This window comes from Harpia harpyja, chromosome 2, assembly GCF_026419915.1.
Source record: "Harpia harpyja isolate bHarHar1 chromosome 2, bHarHar1 primary haplotype, whole genome shotgun sequence".
Classification (NCBI taxonomy): domain Eukaryota; kingdom Metazoa; phylum Chordata; class Aves; order Accipitriformes; family Accipitridae; genus Harpia; species Harpia harpyja.
The window spans coordinates 181,621-208,051 of record NC_068941.1 but is presented as its reverse complement, the minus strand read 5'-3'; the positions used below and the strand labels follow the sequence as shown (position 1 = coordinate 208,051).

Sequence of the window (26,431 nt, the reverse complement as noted above, 5' to 3'; positions counted from 1 at the left end):
TGATAGCATGTTTTCATCTCAGGATAATTTAAGTATTTAAAGCCATGTGGAATTCTGCTACCAAAAATTAGTTTGATTAGATTGGGATTATAGTAACTCCTAAATAGCACTTTGCTGATGAAGTTCAGTTTAGTATTTATTCTGGAGAAATAAACCACGGATGAGATGGGATTCCTTAGGTTTTGATTTCCAGCTCCCTCTTGCAGCAGCCTGGTGGTAGAACGCATTGATTACAGTGAGCAAGCTTCACCTTAATAGTAACTGGCAGGGGAGAGGCCGCTCCGGAGAAGCCTTCTCCAACGCCTTGCTCCTCTGGTCAAAATGTTCCTGTGACCTCCTGCCTTTTTAGGCAGTATTAGGAGTATTTCCTGCTAGCATATGTTACTTTGTCCTCCCCGTAACACTGTTCTCTAGCTGCAGCAGCCCTTCTCATCCTGCCTGCTCAAGGTGGGTGGGAGGCTTACTTGAACCTCCCGATGTCATCAGTTTTCAGTGAAGAACATGAAAAAAGGTATGCAGGGGAAAATTTTCTTCCATGACCAGGCATCTAGGCTTCCTCAAAGCCACCACCATCTCGCTGTCTGCTGGTCTTTGTTTTAGAGAACATGGGAATACCAAGAAGCTCGGGGCTTATGCGTGGGAAAGGCAGCTGGAGAGTTGCACGGGGCACTGCCCCGCTCTCTTAGCCCTCAGTACAGGGTCCAGAGAGATTCACTTCATTTTGCTGGTGGACTTGGGGTTTATGTTTCACATCTAAGCACATGATGGAATTTAATTTGTCATGGAGTGAAAGACTCCATAACAAAACTGTATGCACTAGGCATTGATTTCTCAGCAGAAAGGCTGATCTTCTCTTCACCGGCTTACATGGGGAAGTATGATAGGAGTGGGGTTGGAAACTTGGCAAAATGCAGGAAGTTATTATCCGACAGCTAATTGACTATTTCCGCCTTCAGATGTTTAATTTCTTTTTAATGAACGTGGCGAAGTCTTTGCAGAGAGCGCTATATTCCGCACGCCCCCCCCCCGAGATAATGTAGAGCAATTCCTTCCAAATCTGGTAGTGGTTTTCCAGCAGAAACAACCTCTATTTGTGCAATTGGACTCGTTAAGCATGTTGTGTCCTGGGGGACAGAGAAAAGCTGTATGGATGAAATAAGGTAACTGAGTAGAGAGTTAAAAGAATCTGTGTATTTAATTTGTATGTAAGTTTGTGCATATTCTTATTCTTAAACATGAATGAAAAAATCTTGTGTTTACCACTTAACGTGGGTACTCAGGAGCATTAAATAATTCTATAGACAACAAATTAATGTGACCAATTAGCTTATCAAAGCAAAGCACTTGTTATTACTAAGTTGAGTGAATTGTGTCCACCCACCTTTCACTCATTTTCTGCAGGCATCTAAGCATTAGGCTGCAGAGAGTTCCAGAGGGCGGCTTCTGCTTGCGCTAACTCGCTTGCTCAAGGACGTAACTTTGTGCTGAGCACACCGTTTTACATTACCTTGCTGTAATCCAAGGCTATCGACTTCAGTGGCAAATCACACGCTGACTTCAGTGATGCCAGGATGAATTCTGTAATGGCACTGTAAATTCATCTCCAAGTCATTGTACGTTGCTCCATTCCTACCAGAGGTGTTCAGGATGTAAAAAGTTTAGCATAGGTAACAGTGAGGCCTATTGTTTTGCACTCTTTCGAAGCCAGGAAGAAATCAAGGCGCTTTAAAAAACAGAAGTATGTATCTGGTTGGAATGGAGTATCCTTGCAGAAGGCAGGAAAATTAGAAGGTATTTTCTAAATTTCTTGAATCCTCCTTACACACAGAATGATTTCCTGACTTCCTCCCATTTCCTTCGTCTTTTGCAAAAGATACGCTCGTCTAATCAGCAGCGGAAATGCAATGCGCCGCTTCAGCGATCAAACGAGTATCCCGGCGAGGTACGCGTAGCAGCAGCTTCGCATTGTGCAGTTTGTAGGTACATCTGAGTTGAAAAGGTTTCTGAGCAAGCACTAACAATGAGCGTGCAAATGACAGCCTGATAGTCGGCTGTGTGGCAAGTACAAAGTCCAAAGGGGCTGAGGTCAGGTGATAAAAAGTTTGAGAAGTCAAAAAACAAAAGTGTGAGAAGGCTTGGGGAGCTCCAGTGCCGCTGACCTGGGAGAAAGACTGATAAAGTGCTGAACTCCTCCTGTGTCCATATCGTACTTGACATAGCAGGCCAATTCCTTTTGACTTCTGTTTAGTGCCAGACATTTTGGAAACTAGCGAGCACAGTCAGCCTGATTGAACAGTTTGCTCCAGAATTGATCCTAGGCTGATACCTCCAGCTCTCGGGGGAGCTGGGATTTTCCTTGGGGAGCTGGAGTTCAGCCCCTCCTGCTGTATCTGGCCCGCGAGGAGACTTCCAAAAATTCCTCACTGCTAGAATTATATTAAAAACAAGAGAAAGGAAAACAGTAAAGCAGCAAGAGAGTTCCAGTGAGATCCTAAGGGGAAACTGTCGGTTCCCACATCTGGTTTGCAGATCTGTGGTGGTCCGGGAAGCGCTTTCAGGTGGTCTCCAGAGCTGTTTCCGTCACAGTAGTAGTTCTCAAGCCCTACCGCTTCCCGCTAGTTGTAACCCAGTCTCTGAGTCTTTTAGTAACGCTAGTACTGAATGGATGAGGAGACAGCTAGGGGCCTCAGCTTTGGTTTGCCAGAGATCAGATACGTAGGGCCACATTTGGACAGGTTTTCTAGTATTTAGTAGACTTTTGCTCCTCAGTGAATCTGTCTGGCTTTCAGAGGGGCTGTTGGGGAATCAGGAACTACTCAGCATGAATAAGGAGGTCAGAATCTGCCCTTTAAGCTGGAAGAATGACATCCATTAAAAGTACAGCATTTCTGTTTCACATTTTCACAGCTTTTACAACTGGGATAGAAATGTCAGCACTTCAAATTCCAGCCCAAATTACCAAGTGATTGCAGAAAATGCCTGTGGACTACTCTTCAAGAACAAAAGTGATAGGAAAATAATAAATGTGGATCCTAAGGTAAATGTCTCCCCCCCCCCCCCCCCCCCCCCCCTTGTAAATTGCCTTTACGCAATGGAGTTTGACTGCTAAACTGTTAAGTCCAATTGCAAATACTGTCTTTATCGATACACAACTAATAATTCAGGCTTACTCAGATATGCTGTTCGCCTTGTTAACCTGGCTGCTCTGGTCCCTGTCAGGATAAACTTAACCCACCTTCCGTGTGAGTGAGTATGTCTAGGCCTTTCCCTTGCGATGACAAAAATCAGAACTTGAACTGACTGATAAAACCGCAAGATTTCCGAAGCAGGGTTTCTCTTGCACCCTGCCCCTTTCCCTGCCCTTTTTCCCTCCAACCGGAATGAGAAACTGTTGCCCTTACTGCCAGGATAGGCTGCAGTCTGAGGCTGTGTCCTATTAGTTGAATTGCAGAGAAGCGCTAAGGAAAGGGAAGCGTGGGAGAGGGAAACAGGCTGAGGAGGAAAGTGGGACTGACTGGACGATGTGAGGACTGAAGCATGGGAGTGTATAAGCAGGTGCATCTGGTGTGGAAAGACACTCTGTTTTACTCAGAGGATGACACACGTGCCTCTAGCTAAAAGGAAAAATTGATAAAATGTTGGTGACGCATCCTGGGGCTGGTGGTCTCTGTATTCATCTCCTCTTAAAAATCAAATCCCTATTATGAAACATGCCTGCAGGTGGATAAAAACAAATAAATACTAGGCTACTTTGAAACAAAAGTTGCAACTGGCAGGAGCTAATATCCCAGATCCTGGCAGGGCCTGCTGAACACCAGCAAATCCAGAAAGCAGAATCAGTTCCTGCATCCAAAGCGCGGACCATCTTCTACCCCAGCACTTTTGCAGTGGTGAACTGAAACTGGCAGAATCCCTTTCCCAACGGCACACGGTCGTTATTCTTCCACCTTAGCACAAAAGATTTGAGAAGTCCTAAGGAAAGCGGCCCCGTTAAGGTAATTTAGTTCTTGCAGCAGATTGAGATTGTCACTGGCATAAGGGTCAAACTTGGATTTGAAACCCTGTCCTTCACAAAAGAGAAATTTGTCACTGGGTGCATCTTCTTGTGGAGGGCTGTGTTTCTCCAACACGCAGTAAATGGTTCAGAAGGATTTACAATTGAATAAAAGAAAGGAAAATACTTGTGCCTCGGTAGTGCTATAAACTGGATGAACATTGTGGACTCTGCGTGTCACAGATGATTGACAGCGCAAACATATGCTTTGCTTTCACCTAAGAATGGCTCTGATCCTATTATTGCTGAATTTGATTGGCCTCTACCATTTATTTACATAGCAGTTGAATCCAAAGAAAGCAAATGCTCGAATCGTACCCGGACATCCCGTTTTCAGCCGTAGTTGAAAGCTGATTAAATCGCCATGGGTATTTTATCTTTCTTGTTGAGAGCCGAATGGGTAACAACATTATAGAGAGCTTCCCTCTGTAAGAAACCGACTGTGTTCCTCCGGTGCCAACCGCACTTTTTAAAACTTTACAACTGAAGTCCTTGGACTATAGATTGGATGTGACAAACACACCCAGGCTTTGGTTACTCTCAAAACCAACATGAACTAAGCTGGGCAATAATTTGTTTGGGTTTCTACAGAACTAATCTAGGATGGTGGTTTCTTTGATGTGCTTCCCATGAAAGATGGTCGCATATGAATAGTAACAGTACAAAATATCAAATTATATGCATTTCAAAATAAGTGCACTGGTTTGTTAGAAATTCAAAAATGCATGCCTAAAAATGTGTTTGGTTGCATTGAAAGTGGGCCACCAGTCCAACTTCCTGCAGCTGCAGAACATCTGTAACAAATAAGTAGCTCTTTAGTGTCTACGTGAAAGATCCTTGTGTGCCAAGAGCCACACGAAGAAGCGTTTGTGCGTGTGCATTGTGTCCCCCCACAGGCTGCAGGGCACAGGCCTGTGAGTCCCTGTGAGATCCATCTGGCTTTGGCTTTTCTGTACCACTCACTGATGGAGAACAAGCATTTGAGAAGTGCTTGCTATGGGCCAAACTGCAATCGGCACGCGTTCTCTCTCCCGGGGTTCGGCTTGAACAGACTTAGTACCGGCTGCCTGATCTTTGCAAGCGGGCCTTCTCTTTGACCCGTCGACCGTCCACCTGTTCCTAGTTGTATTTAGCCAAAAGAACTCTATCACTGCCTTTGCATCTGCTAAAAGCATTGCAGGAGAAATGAACTGCCTGGTGCCAGGACATTAATCGTCGCTGAGAAATCCCCACCCTTAGAGCTAGTTGCATTTATCAACCTTCATGCTCCGAGGGAAGAAGAAGAAAATTCATGACATGAAAAAACATGTCTTGTCTCTCTCCTGACTGGGTCTCTGTAATATTCTGTGTTTCAGGCCTACCCAGGAGACAACACAACACGGACGCCTGTTGAAACAGATCTCTACCTCCACGTTGTTATCTATGACCATATCTATGACCATCCATCTGTGTGACTCTTCTCCCGGTGATTTGTTTAGCTATTTTAAAGTCATGGGGAAGAAAAATAAACAGTTGAGAGATCTTTACCTTGTGTTCAGGGTTAGGAAAGGGAATTTTTATACCGGTTTAGAGTTGGTTTGTGCCTCGTTCCTTGACGGAAGTAAAGTGGAAGGAAGACCCCGTGCTGGCTGTAGAGTCTATGTATCTGGGCCCCTTGTTTGTCCATTGTGAAGTCTGCGGGCTATGTGAATTGCAAAAGCGCCTAAAGGGACGTCGGAAGGTTTGGACCCAACTCTTCCCACTACTCCTAAGGCAGCAGGGCGGCTGGGACGGTAGTGTGGCATTCTTTCCTGGAGTAAAGACAAGAAACAACTGTCCCATAGTTCCCCAGCAACAAGATGTTTTAAGTTCTTCCTGGGAGACTCTTTCAGGTAGGCCTGGACCTCTACTGAGCTGCTAACGCCATGTAATATGAACAAAGCCATTCATAGGGTAGCAGGGAGAAGTTGTACCAAATAGACTGGTAAATGTAAAGAAATCTGCAGCGTTTTGACGGCATTAGTGGTTCCTCGAAGGCCGCTTTTCATCCATTCCTGCTCTTGCTGCTGTTCTAGTACCGACTTGCCAGAAGTTCAGGCAGCAACGCGACGGCCCAAGGGACTCTCCTCCGTTCCCGGCGCGTTTGGGGAAGTTGCCCGTACTTATGCGACCCAGCTGGTATAACCACCAGCGTAGCTATCTGCTTACTGGAGAACTGGAAAACGGCACAAAGCTAAGCAGCAGAAAGAACTAGCAGGAAACAAAAGCAATAACTGCAGAGAAAATAAAAAGGATGTGGAGGTAAAGGCAGAGGAAACAAAGGCAGAAAGCGGCTGGATAAGATTCCGTGGACCTTATGCCTTAAGGGACTGGTTGATCTTAATGATCTTTTCTGGCCTCGGTACTGTGGATTTGTGAAAAGGACAAGTGAGGCAACTCAGACGAGAAAAAAGATGGTAGCAGCGCTGCTAGGCTTACCATAGGGTGGGGTCTATCTGCCAGCCTCGTCACGAGCACGTTCCCTTTGGAAAAGGCTGAGCGCCTCGGTCTCAGCCGTTGGCACAGTAAAGATCCCTGTACTGCAAGGAGAGGGAGCGTTCCAACAATTACAAAGTGAAAGTTGTTACTTCAAAGCTGCAGTAATTTGGGAGAGACTTGGAAGCCTTTTTTCCTTTCCCATAAAACTTTCGATGTTATGAAGTTCTGCCGTTTCCAAAATACAATGAGGTCTTTTACTGTAACGTCTTGCCGTTACGTAGAGCACTTCATCCCGTAGCTCCCTGGCCTTTTTGCAGCAGACGGGCAAGCCGGAGGTTGCTTCGCGCGTCCCTGAACGGCAGCCGGGTCGCGGGGGAAGCACCAGAGCATGGCAAGGCTGCTCTGGGTTTCGGACCTCCTCTCCTCCAGCGGGCCTCCGCCTCCATCGCCGGGTCAGCAGAGACCCCTAGTGTAGGCGGCCGGAGGAGCCGCCCTGCCTGCTGCGGGCAGGGACCGGCACCCGCGGCCGCCCTCCGCGCCCGGCCGGGTGGAAGCACCGAGCCGGGAGGCTGCTCGGGGGGCCAACGGGCGAAGGCGAATGGTGCCTCGGGTTCAAGAGAAGCTCGAGACTGCCGTAACCCCTGGATTTCGCAGAGGGCCGCGCGTTGGACGCTACGCGTCTGCGGAGGGAAGACCTCGCGCCGTTAGGGCCGGCTGCTCCTGGCCGTGGTGCTCCTAGGCGTTTCCCTCATTTAGCAGTACCGGACGTAAAGATTTCCGTCGTTCCTCGCGTCTCACCTGAGAACTAGGTTTCTCCCATCGGGTCAGCTTTGCTTTGCTGCCCCTGTGTCTTGAGGCAGTTCAGGGGAAGGGCGAGATGCTGACTCACAAGTGTTTTTGTAGCATTAAAGCAAAATTGCCTTTATAGTACAGCTTGGCGTTTGGGGTATGTTTTTTTCAAGGAAAAAAAACCAGAACTCCTGAGCCATTTTGAAAACATTAGGTTTTCCCTCTCTCGAGCACCGAAGAGGGAGAAGGCCTCATTATGAAGAGTGGTAGAAGGGACGATTGGTGGAAAGGGTATGAATTGTATTTTTCATTCCTCTCGACAAATGAATTGTCATTTTCCTTTCTCAATCTAATCGGATTTTTAAGTAATGTTAAAAAAAAATAAGTTAGAAAGTGGTCCCTGCAGTTTGGAGAACATTATCTCAGAATTGTAATAAATAAATAAATAAATAACAGGAAGTAGGACTTAACAGAAGCACATTTTCAACTTTAGAAGCTATTTCCAGAAATTCAGCTTCCTTTGTTGTCTTCTTGCTAATCAACGCTCTTGATTCAAAAGAACAGGAGGAAGTCTAGGAGAATCCTACGTCTACATCGGCAGGAAAATGGAAGGAAATTTGGACCTAAGTGGGCTTTACGTGTTTTCAGGTCAGCGAGCACACCAATGCGCTCTGTATCTCTAAAGATAGGTTACCGAAAGGTTGTAAAGATGTAGGAAGCCTCAAGTTTTGCAGTTGGTGCGGACCTCCTATGGAATTGTAATTTCGTGCTATTTCTGACAGTAAACCTCATTTGCAACAAAAAGTAAACTGTAATAGTTGCAATGAAAGAATGGTGTTCACTGAGCAATTTGCAGAAGTACTGGCTGCTCAGTAAACTCATTTGATTCCTTCCCACCCATCCTTGCCTATGAGCTAATCTCCTGGTGGTCTGCCTCTTCTGACGTTCAAAACCTAGGACCCCGGCACGTTATCGTAAATGAAAGCTCCCGAGTTACATGTTACAGTCCTTTGCCAATCCTAGCCGGAAGAAACTCTAGCCTCTGCTGTAAGTGAAAATTTGCCCCCAAACGCTTCTGTAATCTGGCTTGCATTTTAAAGAAAAGGTTCGTTTTCTTAGAGAAACAGGATAGTGCCTAAAAGCATCTAAGTGCTGTTACACTCCATTTCCCTAAAATGTCAGTGGTGGTTTTTCCCAGCATCTTGTCACTGTTCAGCCCTGGGTGGGCACACAGTGAAGTGAACGTGCAAAACATACGGTAATCAAGAGACAAGCTTTCCAAGGACTGGTAACTGCATGAAAGCTTCCTGCATATGTTCTTATCTCTGTGACTTTTTAGCAGAAACAAATGCAAACTGTCCAGCCTGAAATTACTGCCTGCTGTAAACGTTAAGATGAATGGAAATTTCTCCATTCTGTTCTGAAACGACACTCTGGTATCGTTGCCGGTCATGACATTTACTGCAGGTACGGAGTTTGCACGCTGCTGTGAAGATAACTGATTTTACGCGTGGATGGGAAAGCGCATCCTTGCAAAGGATCCCCGGAATTCTAGATTTTATACGGGGGGGGGGGGGGGGGGGGGGAGTGCGTGTTGGGTTTTTATTTTTTCAAGCGTGTCTAAACTGTGTACATGAGTTAACAGTCTACACATTTTATTAACCTGTATGTGTTTTGGATTCCTTCATGTTTCTTTACCTCCCCACCAAAATCATAGTTTTGTTTGTTTTATGCGGAGTCTGGATCTTTGGTCTTGCAACAATGTTCGGAACTGTTGTTGTTGTTACTTTGGATAAAACGAGTGAAGCTGAAAGGTGGCATGAGATTGGTACTGAACAGCTCCATCCTGAGCCATAAGCAGAATCACAGGAAGAGTTATTATTTAGTACAAAATATGATGCTTTGGAAAGAACAGTCATTTTACACCAAAATGTAAAGTTCTTTGCCCTTTAACTGTCGCAACAGGATGCTCTGACGTAGTTACAAACTTTTCGTATTACGTGAAACGAAATTCTGGTGAGTTCACTGTGATTTTATGGAGAGGCATCAGCAGGTTTGCATTCTCTGACCAAAAGTGGTTCTATGGAAGGCCAGCGGTCTGAGGAACCCAAGCAATGGTGGTAATTAAGCCCCGCTTTTGAATCTGGTAGCTGTGCAGTAAGGTACCAGCTGAGAAAATGTAGCAATGCTTCATGAACTCTTAAGTTCGTGGCTCCAGCAGCAGCCTTGCCAGTCTAGCTGCATCTTCAAAGCTGAAAGAAGGAAATGGAGGATGGCAGCACCACCTTAATAGCTGACCCGTCTCATGTAAAGAACAAGAAGATATTCAAGCAGCATGCAACTTGGTCGTTAGATGTTCTCCTTTTGGCCATCAGCGAAAGAGGTTGTAAGAGAAAAGTCTCCATTAACTCCAACTCCCCACATACAGAAAAGAAATCAGATTAAAAATGAATAAAACCTTTGGGCAATTCTCTGCAAGGCAGGCAGGGACAAGCAGTGCAGGCCAAGCCACTGTTCCCGCTGCAAGGAAAACAAAAACACAGGTGCTGAACGTACTGAAGCCATGCAGATTAGCCCTGTGTGCAGTACACGCTCTTTACAAGAAGAAAAAACATTGCTCTTGTTATTTGGCTATTGTTCGCTTGAGGCATGTTTTATTTCAGCTCAACTGCAAGCAGAGTTATTACAGATCCCACAGCAGAAGTTCTCTGTGATGAGAGAAACATGTGATCTCCGGGCCCTAGAGAAGAAATTATGCTGGGAAGGCACCTCCAGCGGGAAGGCTGATGCTGGCCACCTGAGCAAACACCAAGTCGAGGTAGCGTAAAAAAGCAAGCATAATGGATATACGTGATGACTGGACACAGGAGCGGTTTGGTACAAGTTTCTCACCGTGAACCTGCCTCACGAAAGGCTATTTTCTGTACGCATCTCTAAGACCAAGAGCAAGGAGATTCAAAGAGAGCAAGCGCCAGTTTGTTCCCCAATAAAAGGGGAGACCCAGCTCTGCATGTTGGACTTCGTGTAGTGCGATTCCAAGCACTGCTGGCTGACGTGCTGTTTAGTGTTCTCCTGCGCCGGTTATGAACTTCACCGTGTTGTACATGGGAACGTGTGTCTATAAGGGATGTATGGGAATGATACGTCTAAGGATAAGCGAGTCATTCGGAGCTGACTGGGTCACAAGACCAAATTCAGTGAGAAGAGACAAGGTTTCTTTGGAGCGATGGCTTGGCAGGGGGAGGGAGCGGGATGACACATCTTAGCCAGAGATTATGGGTCTGGTAAGAGCGGGGGTGACTTTGTGGGGTCGGAGACAGGCTGCTGGGAGCAAAGCTGGTGTCACTGACCCGAAGACTTGGTGGCAGGAGCTCTGTCAGAGCAGAATAAAACAGAAGCTCATCCGAGACAGGCGAACAAACGGTGCGGAGGGCTGGTGTGAGCCAGGCCAGGTGAAGGTGCAGGGAGATATTCACCAGAAGACAGCCGGGAGAGCTGGATGTAGGAGCCGCAGCAGCAGAGATTGCTTTTTTCAGTAAATTCTGGAACGCCTGAAAGTCAGGCAACTAATAAGTGCAAGTGTGGGATTGGCCTTCACATGCTGAACAGATTTTGCTAATATCACTTTGTTATGCAAATATGTAATTATTTCATTTCCCCAGAAGGAGTATTTGTGGTTTCCTCTTCCCCAGGACTTCCGAATGCTTGTGTGGCAGGAACAAGTAACTGTGAAGTTACCAGGTACGTGCACTACATGGCAAGCTCTGAAAGAGCGGAAACCTGGAAGTTTTTGGTGGAGGTTTTAAACAGCACTTTTGAAAGGGGCTGCTGGAGGGTGCTGAGGCTGGCCCTGACCATGGCACAGGAGTTGCTCATCATTTAAATAAATTTAATTAAGATTGAAGCCTACTGTGTGCCCAGGGCTAAGGAATAAAAAGGCTAGGTTGCCTCACAAACCAGAGACTCTGTAGTGGATTAGGACGGAGCTGTACTAGCGAGGAGCTGGTAGGGCCCAGCAGGGAGGTGCGTGCGCTGGCTGTGACTTGGAAGGATGATGTTTGTGGATAACCTATCATTGCTGACACGGGCGAGAACAAATGAGAAGCACCCGCTGACCCTCTCTTTCTATAGTACCGTGGTCGAATGAGTATAGGTGGGTGATCAGCTTGGAAAGTCCAGTCCTGGCCAATTGTAAGGCAAGTAACTTGCGTCTTGCTAAAGGGGAGAAAGACAGTCAGGCCCTCTTATGCGTAGTCAGAATTTCAGATAGTTTCAGTTTGATTTTGCCTCAAACATCTGACTGCAAGTGCATCTGTAGACACACACGTGTGCATATGCATGCAGGGGCTGGAGTTCAGTGCCTACTTCTAGAGCAGCATTTTTTGACCTCTTTCCATTTTTCCTGTTTCTTAATAGAAGGGGGGAACCAGGAGGAAGAAGGAAAAAAAAAAAAAATTACAGATTATCCGTAGCAGTCCAGATTGTTATCTGGGCTCTGCAGATGGAAATCTAGAGTGGCCGTACTGGATAGGACGGAGTCACTCCGCTGTAATCACACGGTGTGTACGCAGAATTTGTCCCATGTGGTGATGGTTATTCTTTTTGTCTTGTCTGCATGTTTTGTAGCTTTTCGTGCCTGTGCAGCTGTTTTGTGTAGAGACCTGCCCTCCAGACTGACTAAGACCTGGTTTGTACATTTGCAACAAAATGATTTGTATGCTGTGCAGAAAGGCAGATGAGTTTATATGGATGTTCCAAAGAAGTGACTTAGGAAGTTGGACGGTGTTTTGAGATGTGGATCCTGTCAGTATACCATACTGAAACATTTGCCTTGTTTTTATAAACACGGGAAAGGCGGGTAAGCTTTTATTCTGCGCCTGCTTTGATGATTATGCCATCGAGCAGCTATGTTTGGCAAACCAAGACAGACAAAAGAGGGAGGGAGAAAAATAAGAAATTGACACTACGTTTAGTCATCTCCATTAAAAATGAAAAATATGTAGAGTGTTTCTGCACCAAGTTCAGACTAGATCTCATTCTGCACAAATCGTTTTTACTGCTGTTGCATCAACATTAGCGCTCAACACATTGTTTAATACTTATTAGCCTTCTAAAGGGCTTGTTTTACCTTTATCAGTGGAAGACTCAAAACACCGATCAGGGTGCGTTTCCGCTGTCACGAGAAGGACCCACGTTCAGGGACGAGTTCAGGTGTTTTCATCCCCTGAGTTTCTCTTCAGGCATAATTGGGATCAGTTCTGCTGACAGCTGAAAAGCCGAGATGTTCAATTTAAGAACGGTTATTAACTAATTTTGTACTTCCTAGGTCAAGAGCTTACATGAGGAGAATCATTACAGCTTAAATCAGTGCAGTAATACTAGCTTACTTAGCGAATAAGTATCTCCCTAAGAGTCTCGGAAAAAAACACTGCCAATCTTTATAAGCGTGACTACTATAATGCGGTGAGTCTTGGCTGCGCATATAGCATTGAAATTGGTGAAGCCCTGTAGTTTGTGTCTGCTGAGGGTTTGGCCCAAAGAAAAGACCTCAGGATTTGACTGCATGTTGACACAAACCGAACGCAAGCTTTTGGCTCGTGTCAGTCAGTCGCCAAGAGGTGTGTCGGTCTCCTGCAGCTGTCCACTTATTATTGGCCTCCGAGTGTAACATGTCGTACTAATGTCGACCCTCTGAGCGTGATTATTTAAATAGTTTTTCAGCTACCCAGGTGGTAATGTCCTAACTTGGATACGGTGATTTTGTCGAAGATGGTGGCAAAACCCTGGCTAAAGTTGAGGTAAATGTCATCCACTGGTCTCCCTCATCTGCAAGTCCAATCAGTTTATCACAAAAAGCAGTCAGGTGGGTCAGACGTGGTTTGCCCTCGGCAAATCCATGCTGACTGTTCCCAGTCACTTTCTTCTCCCTCACGTGCCCAGTAATGTGTCCCAAGAGGACACGCTCCGTGATTTTCCCAGAGACTGAAGTGAGACTGTCAGGTACTCAACTGTTGATACGCCTCCTCTTGACCATGTAACTCTGACGGATCTGGTGGAGGAGGTTTTTTTTCCTCCTGTGCCCCCACAGTCCCTTGTCTTTCCTACACAAGGGCACAGTTCAGCTGTTACGGAGCTGCTTTACGCCGATAGGCGACGGTGATTAGTTTCCGATACTCAGTGATCTGTTGCATATAGACTGAGGTCATATTGGGTGAAATTGAGTCTGGGCTTTGTGTTATTCTGGGAGGAGATTCAGATCTGGCCTTTTCATGTGGCCATTTTGGTAGAAAAGGTTAAAATGTCAGAGCAGTACCGTGGCTACCCTATTGGTTCCTTCTTTCCGAAACAGAGCTAGCGGAGTCTCTTTCAAGGAGATTGCCATTTGCTTTTTGAAAGATAGATGTTTAACTTATTCCTTTTTTAGCCGAGAACTAAACTGGAAACACAGGAAATTGCTGCCTCAATTAAAATTAATATTCATTTTGTCAGAGGAAGAAGCGCAGTGGTAAAATGTATCAGTAAATGCTGACTTCATTGTGTTATTAAGCGTATTGGCCCTATGAAACTTGGCCAGTCGGTGCAACCAGGCTAGAGCACCCATCTGCCTCACTTGGAGCAAGGCTCAGGCCGCAAAGCACATTAAGAAAAACTGCAGAACTACATTTCCATTCTGGAAGGAGCGCCAGTGTCAAAATATCTACTGAAAACCAAACCACAGGTTCTTTCCATAGCCCTCATTGCTGTTTGTAAAATGTTAAAGAAACTGAGCTGAAAATATGCCCGTGGAGAATTTTAGATGGGGATGTAGTCAGAATCTAAACTAACCAACCACAATTTAGCTCAACCAAAATATTTCATTTTAAATGAAACCATTTTCTCACTTTTCCAAATTCCCTTGCCTACCTCTCAATGTTTTAATACATCCATATCTTAGCAATAAACATTGATAGATGGAAAGAAAACAAACCGTGGCTGACAGGATAGCAGAGTTGCTTCTGCCAACTCATCAAAGGCCATTAAGTGTGCAAACCAGTAGTGATGAAATATTCATCAATTGATGAAGGAAGATTTTCTCTCCACAATCAGCAAATTCAGATACTGCTTTCAGATGCAGAGACTGCTGTTTGTGTGCCAAGATGTATATTTTCAAAAGTGGGCTCTAATCTGGAGAGCCTTTTTTCCACCTATTCACCTGGCTGCCCCTGAAGAGGAAGACTACAGAATCATCTCAGGGGCTCACGATCTAACTCAGGAATATTGCTCCAACCTTTGAAGTTGAACATCACAGCAGTACAACTCCAAGAGTGTCTTTGCAGTTGCACGGACAGCAAACAGGCTGACTAAAGCCTACCGCTGAGTGAGGTGAATAGCTCTTTAGATCCTTCTTCCTGCATTGATGAGAAGGATGTCGTGGACACCCAGCTCGAAAACAGACACCTAAAGCTAGGTGGTTTAATCTCCATGAATACGCACCATTCGTAATAGCGAGTGTTTGTGGTGGTCCCCTGTTAGAATTCCAGAAGTACCTGAAGCGGTTGAGAATAGCAGGTCTGCTGACTCCCATGTCGGCACATCGCTCCGCACTTTTGCTGTAGTAGTTCAGAGCGCTTCGGGAAAAAAATCTTGCTCCGCTTTAATAATGCCGTGACTGGTACTTCTGTGTACTGGCTGTGTGAACTAAGAGTTGCAATGCAAGAGCTTGTAGCCAGGAACGTTTTCTGCATGGTGCTGGGCGCACGTTTAATATGTGCTTCAAAAACTTAAATGAGAACATGGATAGAAAATCACCCTCATGGATTTTGAGCGCTTAGTTTCAAGTAAGCATGGCTTTTTCGTGCCAAAACTTGGTTCGCTTGCTAGATCGGGACTGGCAGACTGCATGTTTCACAGTCTGTTACACAGAATGGTGAGAGCTGAGGGTGTTGGAGTAGACTGGGTCCTTTCAGTGCAGCATCTCTGTCCAAGCTTACATCTATAGCACGCTTACTGGGCATGCATTGTCCTAACAGAAACAGTAGTGCCGTCTCAGTCAGTAATACAGGGACAGTTCCCAGTTCTGAGGCAGTCGTACTGGCAAAATGACCATGACAGCTAGGATTAGCTGGTTTCTTGTTGGTCAGCCACAGCAGAAAGCTTACAGAAAAGAGGGGTCATGCAGATTAAACCATCCCAAAAAGATGGATAGTCCTTTCAATTCAGGGTGAGCTCTGGTTTTGCTTAGTATATTGCTGAAGTGCTGCATGGTAAGCCTGATATTTATTAGTAGTAGAATTACGGAGTAATTTTAGCACGCACGAGGGAGCAGGATGGAATTACAAGCTTGGACTCTGCTTAATACTGATACGAGCGTTAAACCATCCTGCTGGGTTTCATGGGCACAGGAATATTGCCCGGGGGAGTATCTCCTCCACTGTGAAAACAGTCACTAAAGACTGGAACAGGGGCAGATTCTTCAGTGTCATCTGCCCCGCGAGAGCAAGGTGAAGGCGTGGAGGATTTCCTGCAGGGAGCGGAGCTCTCTGCTGCAAAGCCGGGGTAGCAGCTCCTCCCCTGTTTGGCAGGGTACCTAAAGGAACTTCCCTGCTGTGTGCATTGCGCTGTGGGATGGCTGTGGGAAGCTGTAAGGCGTATAGCCCCCCTTTCCTCCTGCCAGCGCCCCAGCAAGCTAACGCTGACTCGGGCCCTGTCTTGCTGCAAGTTAGGAGCGGTAGGTTGCTGAAAGGTGCAAAGCCATGTCATGTGTATTAGTATCTCCACCCAAAAAAGTGCAGAGATAACAGGTCATTGAGCTGTCGCTCATTGATGGAGAATTTAGAGAAAGATTAAATGGAAGTCAGTGTCTCATTTTTAATGTTCTTGATCTGTTTTCCCTGGTTCTGGGTCCTTTTCCTTCTCTTTGCTGCTGAGATTGGGTAGGGCAACAGTGTAACGCACCCTTGTTTGCAAATACTGGTTGCACACTCCTTTTGCCTGGGGCGTTCAGTCTAACTGCGCTGGGTGAGCTAGGCAGGCCGGACATTTATCACAGCGTGTCCTTTTCGTGTTACATCACTGTCCCAGTCTATTTGTGAATTACTTCTTTCCACTTCCTGTCCTGTCCCATAAATGCTATATGGAAACATGTTATTATAAGGTTGTGGAAGCAGCTGGAATCTGGCCATTATCTAAATAACCCATTGAATTTGATCTTTCAGATTCTTTTACCAAAGCCAAAAAGCAGAGCGTGCCTCCTGGTTGGAAATACTGCATCTGTAAGAGGAAGGGGTGGTTTCGGTGGCGCTCACTGATGCTTGCAATTAAAAAGGTTCGCTGTCGGAACCATTGTTTTGAGGGTGAGTCTGTGTATGCCTCTACCGCCATGGTATTTATAATGGAAAGAATCATGCCCCTCTGTCAAGGCTAGGAATGCAGCTTCGCCATTGCGTGTGGTACCAATACAGTTACATATGTGGCTTCAGGGGTCCTCTTTCTTGTCTTGGAAATCAGCACAACTCTTCTGAAACCTGTGGGGTTAAACTGTAAGCTCTCTGGGACACGGTCAAAGTTTGGTTCTCTGAACAGCGCTAAACTTGCTAGTGATATGCGGCGCTTCCGTGGAAGAAATGGAGAACGAATCATAGAGAAGTGCAAAAGCGCTGTTATCTCAGAAGTCGGGTCCGAGAGTTTGCCAGCCGTTATTTACTAACGAGGAGTAACTCCTTACGTGTACTGGTTCGGTTTGGTTTGTGCAGTCACAGTGCTCTGCCATTTAAAAATCTCATGTCCGGTTTGAGCTGGGAATATTTTTTAACTTTGGGAGCCACAGAACTGCATGTAATGAGCGTCACACTATGTCACAAGGACAATCCGTAAAGCAAGGGGTATTTGAAACCCAACGTGTTCTTCTGCAGCGCTCTCGAAAAACTGCAACGGCTGTCTAAAAAGGGGGATTCGGAGAAGGCACCTAATGCCTGAGAAGTCACTTCCTCCTTTCTGACTCACACCAAGTGTCCTCTTTCTCTCTTCTTACTGGCTGTAATAGCATTGTATAGGACTAACTTTCTATTTTAGACACTTAAACAACTGCAGTCGAGTGGTGGGGCAAGGCTCTGGGAGCCAAATTGTGAATTAATTTTGCATAAACGGGGCTTTCTGCTAACACTTAAAAGATTTTTAATAAAAGCTCAGCAATAGGGTGCTTGAGCTTCCATGCTGAACTTAAGTTAGTTCTCGTCTAATGATCCTTTAGATACATGCTGTCTCTGAGTATTTTTTTTTTTTTTTTCACTGAAGTCATTCTTGATCTACAGTGCTCCAATCTCAAGAGTCAGGCCGCAGCGTGGAAGATGTGTTGGATATGCAAAACATCGCATTTTTATGGCCAGTTATTTGGTGCTGTAGGTTTAAAAGAGGATTCAGTTATGCTTGTTTTATTTAAAGAGTTGTGGTGTGGTGGTGTTTTTTTTAAATCTCATCTCTCACCAGTAGAAAAATAACACGACTGAAGTTGAAATGGCAATTCCAGTATTTTGGTTGCCTAAAGATTCTTCTTGGGGATTGACAATTCCGCCATGGATGTAAGCCGGAGATTGCTGCTTGTGCTGAATTTTTTAGCTCTTAGTTCAAATCATTTCATTTTCTTCCTGCAGAGATCTGCATTGGTTTTGTTATTTGTGTCCAAAAACTCGATCACGCCTTAATGTTTTAATTATGTACATTCACTCGTACAGTTTTTATATTGCAGTAATGTTTCTTCCATAGCGAAGTGAAAAGTATAGTTAATCTTACTGTAAGCATTAATATTGAAATTGTGGGTGTTTGTACATATATGGATAATATTTTTAGATGCATATGGCAAATTCAATACCTCAAAACTTCCTGGAAATGAGGCACTGCCGTGGGTTGTATTTGAGCACTCGAATACAGAAGCGTATAAAAATCATTACTCTGCTTTTGAAAATCTTCTCTTTCCTTCGTACCTGCCAGCAGGCACTTGCCTCTTGTAGCTACAGATGGGCTTATTAAAACTGCATAACAGTACTTGTTACTGATCACAAATTCGGTGGAATTTGAAAGGCAGGTTCACCCTGCAATACCTGATGCATTTTAATGTTACGTTTAGTGCTTGGTATTGATATGTTTTCTGCAGCCTGTTGAAAATGTGAATGCCCCGTGCTGGAAGTAAGGTGTGCTGAGCTCCATATACTAATCTGCGTGCCAGTTTTCTTATTTCCCTTCCTCAGGTTGGGAACAAAGTCATTCTTGTGAAACAACGTGTTTATAAACCGTGAAAACACAACAAGGCTTCTCTTCCACCTCCTGTGTTTTCCCCCACCAGATGTATGAGGTAAGGCGCCCTTTGTGTTGCAAAGCCTATTTTGGAAGGGACGATGTTACATATCCGGTGGGGTGTTGTCTGATGCTGTGGCACTGGCAAAGGGAATGAGGCGTTTGTGTCCTTTTGGTGGTGAAAAGCAGCAAAGGCAGGAGGCGTGTGAAATCCTCTCTGCGGAGCAAGGAACACCTTGCTCGCCCTGCTGTAGTGGAGGAGTCCTGACAGGCAGGATTTCCCTGCCTGATCCGCTGCAGCTCACAGAAGGGTTATGCGCCTGAGAGGGTTTGTCGTCCTTTCACCTGGGCGTGGTGCCTGTCTCTTCCCGTGGTCTCCAGGCTGCTGGGGACACCTCCGCCAGCCCTGGATGGGTTGGAGGGTGACAGGGCAGGTGGCAGAGTGCCACGGAGCGTGGCCGGCCCTCACGAGAGGTGGGCTGAATCCCCCCGCACAGCCCGGTGAGCATCCCTGCCACCTGCCTGCCCTGGACTGTGCTCTGAGTCCAGCCAAGCCTTGAGATTTTCAAGGGGAGGTGGCTGAGTGCGTTCTGACTCGTGATTTTTGTTTTAGCGCAACCGTGTTATTTTACTGCCTTTGGAAGAGGCTGGGCAGAGGCGGGAAGGGGACCGTCCCGCCACCCCGTTCCCCGCCTGCCCTCGGGGACGCAGTCAGTGCCCGTGATTGCATTTCCAGAGTCAGGTCTCCCTCTGTCTCTGCGCCTGTGTGCGCGCTCCCCTTCGGCTGGCGGTTTCCCCTTCGCTTTGCCTCTTGCTTGCAGCCGGAGCCGAACGAGGAGGCGGTGCGATTGGCTGCCGATTACACAGAGCAGCCCCGAGCGCCGGCACTCACGCTCACACTCACTCGCACACGCACATACGCGCGCACACCCCACAAAAACTCACCCGGGCTGCGCCTGCACCAGTCGAAGCGGGGAGCGAGCATCCGGCTGCACGGAGAGCAACACCTCCACCTCTCGCCAAAAAACAACCTGCACTGCGAGGGGAATAAACACCTTCACTGCCAGCACCGGGGAGGACGGGCGGTTTATACCGTGGCGCTTTCCTCCACCCCACCTTTTTTTTCTTCTCCCCCCCCCCCCAAGAGGAAATCCCGTCTGCGCTTTTTAGCGCAGCCCCACCCGCACCCATCGCAGCCGGGGGTTGCACCTGGCCGAAGCGAACTTCGCTGGGGGTCTCGGTCTCGCCTGCCTCCTGGCCGGGGCAGCCACGAGGAGGGGGACTCCGGCGCCCGCCCAGCCGGGTCGGAGGGGCAGGATGGCGGCGTCGACCCGCTGGGTGCTGTGCCTGTGCCTGGGCTGGGGCTGCCTGTGCCTGGCGCTGGGGGACGTGCTGAAGGCGCGCCGGGTCGGGCTGCGGCGGCGAGCGGCGCCGGGAGGAGTGCGGGGCGGCCGGGCGAGAGCCGCGGCAGGTGACTACGGCTTGGGGCAGCGGCAGGAGGAGCGGCGGCGGCCGGAGCGGCTGCAGCCGGGGGACAAGGTCTCGGAGCACATGCTGCGGCTCTACGACCAGTACAGCGGCGGTCGCGGGGGGCGGGCGGCGGCGGCGCCGCGGCCCCACGACCCGCCGGGGCTGCCCGCGCCGCACCCGCGGCAGGGCAACACGGTGCGCGGATTCCGCCCGCTGGCAGCAGGTGAGTGCCGGGGGGAGGGGGGGGTCCGCGGGCGAGGAGGGGCTGGCGGCGGGACCCCGGCCCGTCGGGGAGCCCCGCAGAGCCGCCCGCTGGGCCGCGGCGGGGCGGCGGCTGCCCGCGGCGGAGGGCGGGCGCTCGGCGGGGAGACCTCGGCCGCCGTGCGGGCTAAGCGTGCTGCCGGAGCCGCTGGCTTTCGGGTGACGCTCTGCAGGCGAGTAGGCTTCGGTGGTTCCGCGGAAACGGAGGTGACGGTCCGTTCGTACCCCTGCGAAGACATACTGCTGGTCCCGCGCGGCAGCCGTCTCGCAGAGCAGGCTGGCTGGTTTAGCGCCCGGGGAGCTCGATGTAGGGAAGAGGGTGAGAAAAGGATGCTTCTGCGGCAACAGTTGCGTATTTTAGCATATCGTGTTTTATCGTGTCGTCTCCCGTGTTTTAATTACTGGTTTAGCTCTTCAACTCTGTATGCGACGTCTCTGCCGTACGATATCCGAGTACCACGCGAGGGAAGCGGAGCAGTTAACGTATCCTCTCTGGAGTCTCCTTTTGTCGGTGTTTCACATGTGTGGCTTCTCTTGAAACCGAGGGCTGATTTGCATACGATAGTGCAATAACATGGCTTGGTGATCCTTTAGACTATCAACAGAGTACTCATTTTGAGACGTTGGTGACAGTACTGGCGGTTAGGGGCAGTGGAAAATGAGTCCAGTTGAACCGTAATTTGTGCACAGTAAATACTGCATCTCGGCGTCTTTGGCAGTGACGCTTGGATCTCTCCATCATTGCAGACTGGCGTGCACAGAGGTAGATTTATGAAAATGTAAACTCTTCTTTCACAAAGGGGGAGGGCGAGTATTTAACATGGCAGCATCCCGAAAGAGCTCTGTCCTAGCAGAAAGGTGAGATGGCACTGTCTTGGCGCTGCATTCCCCCACTCCGCTGTTCTGCTTTTTCTCCATCTGACCTCTGCAAGGGCTAAATGGAAGTGCCAGAACTCAAACGTGATCTTCGCTGGGATACGCTTCCCAAGACCACTGCATCCCTAAAACTTGCTGTTTGTATAACTGTTATGCCGTGCATAGCAGCCTGATTGCCGGTCTCTTATTTTTCATAGCACTAGTGGGTTGACACAGCGGCTTTTTCACAGACGAGCATCCGTCAGTAAAACTGAGTGTTGTCTGGGAGTTTCAGTGACCTGCGTAGATTCCTTCCTCTCCCAGAAAACTGAGAGCTGGGCGCCAGACGTCCCGTAGGTTTCTTTGCGAGTCATTACTTCTGATTCTTCGAAGGCAACGATGTCTACTACAGGGTAGTGTTGCACAGAGATCAAATACCGTGAATAATTGAATGGCTTTGGTGTCATAGGCTTCAGCCCTACAAACGTTCTCCATTGCATGCTACTGCAAGTAGTTCTGTCCACGAGAGAAGCTTTAGAGGCTAGAGGCGTCAATACCCTGGTTTTGGAGGATGGAGAGCTGGGACTGCCCACTTGCTGCTCCTACAGAGGAACTCTCTTGTCTTTCTAACGTGACGATTTTTTGCAATAAATAGAAGGTCTAATGTACGTGCCTTCGTTCCGAAATAAGCAGTTACCTCACTAAAAGAGTGGGGGAGGGTATAATCCTAGCAGAGTGATATTTGCTCCTTCAAGCATAGCTAATTAATGATATTTATTGTTCTAAACCTAGAAGACCTTTGGTTGAAATCCTGTCTCTGTGGTCTTTCTGATTATATTTATACTTGACATTGGGTGGCAGCAGTCCTATAAACACACTATTCGCTAAGCCCTTTCCTCCTTCTCCTCCAATACTTTCACAGTTGGAGTGCCAACACAATAAATTGTGAGTGGTTATAAGTTTTTTGACACTTTTATAAGTATTTATGCAAAATATTTAACCAGTTAGTTAGCTGTTGCCTTTCTCTCACCGTAGGCAGCAGCAGCTCATTTTGTATGGTTGTTGATGGCAGGAAAGTGCATTTCCAGAAGACCCTTAGATCAAATGTTCTTTGGGGTGGTGGGGGGGAGTGAAAAGGCCTTTTCTGGTTTCTGACTTCTTCCTTGCGCCCGACTGCCTGGCCAGCCCTGTGATGGAAACGGCACGTCGACGGTATTTCCCTTTCGAGGTAGTTGGTTTCCAGATACTCTGCTCTGACTGTTGCGCTCCTCGGCTGCAAATTTCAGCTTCCCACAGGCTTCCACTTGTCCTTAATGTGGCTGCATCAGTTAAATTAATAAATTATGTTGCCGTTACTCCTTCAGCACATTTTACAATCCCCGCTGCGAGCCCTTTCAGGAGACAGCTTGTTGTGTGCAATAAGCAGAACTTCCCTAAGAATCTGCCCATTTCTTCTGCATCTACAGCAAGAGGCCTTGAAGGAAATCTTCAGTCATTTCATTTGCAGTTTAACCACACGTTTTGCAATTTAATCGTATCTTTTCAGGAGGGAAACTGTTTCTCTTCTGAAACACAACTCTGGAACGTGGCTTTGAAACCTTTCTGTCCTCGCTTTTCCCATGGAGGGCTTCTGGCTCTTCTGCAGCACACGGGAAAGGCCTTTCCCAGATCTCCCAGGTAACCCACCAGACAAACTTTTGAGACCCTGTAAGACAGAGTGTTGTGTGATGAGACCAAGAACCGGCAGGACTTGTTGAAACTCATCCGGGTTTCTAGTCCAAGAAAAGTGGGGTTGTGTGTGGCAGCTGCGGTCTTGTAATGGACAGCCAACAAGAAGGAACTAAAACGTGATTAATCAAAAGAAGCATCCTAAGAAGGGTTAAATGCAAGTTTTTCTTTCCGTGGCTCAGTCCTCCGAGGGGATAGGACGAGAACTTCAGCCCTGCGTGGGCACCTCTGAAGTTTCCGTCCCACGCTGCCCCAAAATCTCTTGCGCACCAGATTTCACGACTAGGCTGGACTATTAGTGGTTTCGTTGTTTGGACTGGGGGTTTTGACCTTTGATTTTGATGAATGTTCGTGTGATCTTCTATTCGGGCAAATTTGCTTTCCATTAATCTTGCTAAATTATCTCAAACCACAATTTTTCAGTGCGAGTCACTCAAAAAAGGAACCTCTGATGCCCGTGACAATGCTGAAGGAAACCCCGGGCCCCAAATCCATTACAAGTGAAGTAAGGATGTACATCATTCACAGCGTATCTAGTTACATTCCAGTACCGTTCTCTGTCGTTGACTTAACTGCTCTAATTTACTTCTATGTATTTGAGTCCAAGGATGTTCAGCCCGTGATTTCCATGGCAGCTGTGTCGTTGTTGTGGGGTATTTCTGGGATGATACTACTAGCTCTTGTCTTGCTTAGGCCAGGCCTCACAGCGAGCTCTGCTTCAGTAAAAATCCTAAGACAGAGCCTTTTCCGGTTCTTTCCCCACGTGTACTACAACAGCGAGTGGCTTTCCAGTCCCTGTGACTCTAAAAAGACAGATAGGAAGAAGGTCAGATGATATATGAGTTAGAGCCGAACACTTTGACAATTCTGGCGAGCGTACTCTTAAACTACGGTCAAGTCTGTGCATCGGTTTCTGCACACGACCATTCTTTTCTCCTGCTGCTTAGTGAAACCGCTGGATGACCAGACCTCCAGCTGATATAAATCTGCTTACCTTCAGTGCTTCCCGTAGAGGTGTGCTGATCTGCGACTTCTGAGGCTCAGGATCTGGAGGAAAGATAGAGCGCAGAATAAATAAAAGAGAGCGGAAAGATTAAAGCCTTACACGCAAGACTTTCAGTTTGCTTTTGAAAGCACTTTTAATCATAGCATCGCTAAAGCAGCATGTCTTGCAAATGAGTCATTTAAAAAACTCGACTTTAATTGGAGGGTCCCTGTAATGATGTTATAGTAAAGCTATACAGTCAGAAATTACTTTAAACTCTTTTTTATTGACTGAATTTCAAGTAATTTTAGGTATTACACCCGCCCCTAGGCCAATTCTTGTGGTTTAAGAACTATGTTCTCCTCCTTTTCAAAACGCCTTTCTTTCCTTTGTTGTGGTATGAAATGCCCACGCAAACAAGGGAAACCGAGTACTGCACAGGGAAACCAGCGAGTCGCCGGCCGCTGTCAGCCTGCAAAAACCAGTACGGGCCAAATTCTAACCTCTTTGAGCTCTAGTAATGGGGTCTTTTGTAACAAAAGCATTAAAACCATTTGGGCAGGAGATGGTGGGAGCGTGGGGTTTTTTGGGTTGGGGGTTTTTTGGTTGGGGGTTTTTTGGGTTTTTTTGGTTGTTTTTTTTTTTTGCTATACCCCTATAAATAAAATGCAAGCAGCAGCAGCATCCTGGTAGTTTTTCAAGCAGAATGAACTTGAAGACGATTACACTATGTTTTGGGCAGGCTGGGCTCAAATCTGCAAACCTTCTGTAATGTAAATAGGCAGGATCTCTGTAGGTTTGGCCTCTCAGGACCAGACTCAGAATGTGCATTTTCTGGCTTCTGTTACCACCTGTCTCGCTGTGCTGTCACGCACGTGGATGGCCTGTGCTCACAGTTGCCAGTCGGTCACAGTTTCTAGAGCCTGTTGCTTCACTTGTGAAGAGTACTGGCCTCGAGGGGACAGACGAGCTGTGCGCAACTTGGTTTTCATACAGCCGACCTGTTCCCACGAGCTGAAGTGGAATTAATCGTGACTGTGAGAAGGAGTAGAGTCGGCTTTTCGTGTTCCCCTTCCCGGATTTGTGTCCTTTACTGATGCAACCTCCTTATTTGCTTAGCTTATGCTAGCTTTGAGTTCGATGTTTAGTTTTCAGACCTGCTGTGGTCTTTCTGCTTAAAGTCTATAGGAAGAGAGATCATTTGCCCACTGTGCAGCCTATTTTTGATGTGAAATATGCATATCTGTGGTTTTCATATCATAAAATCCACATGTAAGTTAGATCCTGAGCACGCACGATCGCTGTTTCTTGAAGTTCTTTATTTAAGTAGCTGTTTGTTGAAGTTCTTTATTTAAGTAGCCGATAGCTTTAGTCAGAGTGGTGGACTTTTGACTTTTTTATATCGAGGTACGAGCTGTTATGACCTTACCTGCTTTGATAGTAAGAATTAATAAATTTGAAAGAATTAACAAAACCAGTTTGACACCAAGTCCTATGCTCTTTACAAAGAGAAAATGGGATCCTATATTTTGCTTTTGCATAATAGTCAAACTAGTAAGGGGGAAGCAGCAATCGAGTAAGAGCAAAGGTGGGAGAAAAGAAGAAATCTGGCTTCCAAATTTGTGTTCCTGTTCTGGAACTTGTTCCCATTTCCAGCTCTGAGTGAACTTTTGTAGCTAGGCTATGAACCCATGAAAACAAAGTTTTACAATGGAAACACTGATACGTTCTTAACGGTGCAGTGGCACAAGGGCACCACTTTAATATCTCATTTAAATGATGGCTAATGATGACTATATAACTAAATAGCCCTCATTATTGCATCCTTTTTCACCCATGGGATAGATTTGGCAGTCCATAAAAACGTCAGTGCATCCTCTATAAAGGTAAACACACCACATGTTAGTGGTCTCGTTCCAGCCTATTGATGCCTGGAAATGCCCCTTGGAACGTGAATATGTTCACGCTGGTGACGTCAGTCTCCACAGACCTACTGCTTTTTCCTAAAATACCTTTTTAATGCCAGTAACAGGCAATCCATACAGCTGTGGGTTATTGCAGGAAGGGAGGAAGCATGGGTCATGCCTCTGAAGATTCAGCGAGTACAAGTACTTCAGCTGTAGTGCTATGAGCTGGGTTCCTTTCTCGTCTGAGCTATCCGTAAATAAGCTGGCATCTCTGATACCCCAAACAGTGAGTGACGGCACACCCTGACGGTGTCTGGGTGACAACCACCTGTGTGATACAGTAAGGCTTTTCTGCTTTAGGCCTGGAGGGACTGTACCACTGCTCTCCCCCCACTCCGGAGAGCTCTGTTGTCGCTCGTACAGGAGAGTGGGGGAGTGGTGCTGGCGCAGTACAAGCTTTGCCATGGTGCTACTGGGGTCTGGGTTTCCCCCTTCGAGCAAGGGGAGAGTGCACAGGTTGAATGATCATTTGCATATGGGCTGAGGAGGCCGATAAATACGTAGCCTATCCATTTAACTGCATGTATCTTCCAATTGCATTCTACACGAATGCAAACAATGAGATGTTCTCCTCGTCGAGTACCTTTTTGCCCAGTT

General features: G+C 47.0%; 2 protein-coding genes across 5 annotated transcripts in view; both read left to right on the top strand.

The window, feature by feature from the left end:
* The window catches only part of CFAP299 (cilia and flagella associated protein 299), a 230,785-nt gene extending 225,160 nt beyond the window's left edge, over nucleotides 1–5,625 (top strand). The window contains 2 exon segments of the mRNA XM_052811426.1: nucleotides 2,908–3,037; nucleotides 5,410–5,625. Coding sequence (XP_052667386.1) covers nucleotides 2,908–3,037; nucleotides 5,410–5,508 — 229 coding nt within the window. The 3' untranslated portion in view covers nucleotides 5,509–5,625.
* A 14,099-nt stretch (nucleotides 5,626–19,724) lies between these two features.
* The window catches only part of BMP3 (bone morphogenetic protein 3), a 41,664-nt gene continuing 34,957 nt past the window's right edge, over nucleotides 19,725–26,431 (top strand). For 2 of the 4 annotated variants that reach the window (XM_052811463.1, XM_052811455.1), the window contains exon 1: nucleotides 19,726–20,261. In XM_052811463.1, the coding sequence (XP_052667423.1) occupies nucleotides 19,886–20,261 (376 nt within the window). In that variant the 5' untranslated portion in view covers nucleotides 19,726–19,885. Of the gene's footprint in view, nucleotides 20,262–26,431 lie in introns of all 4 variants that reach the window. The other 2 variants (XM_052811448.1, XM_052811444.1) reach the window with 2 other exon arrangements.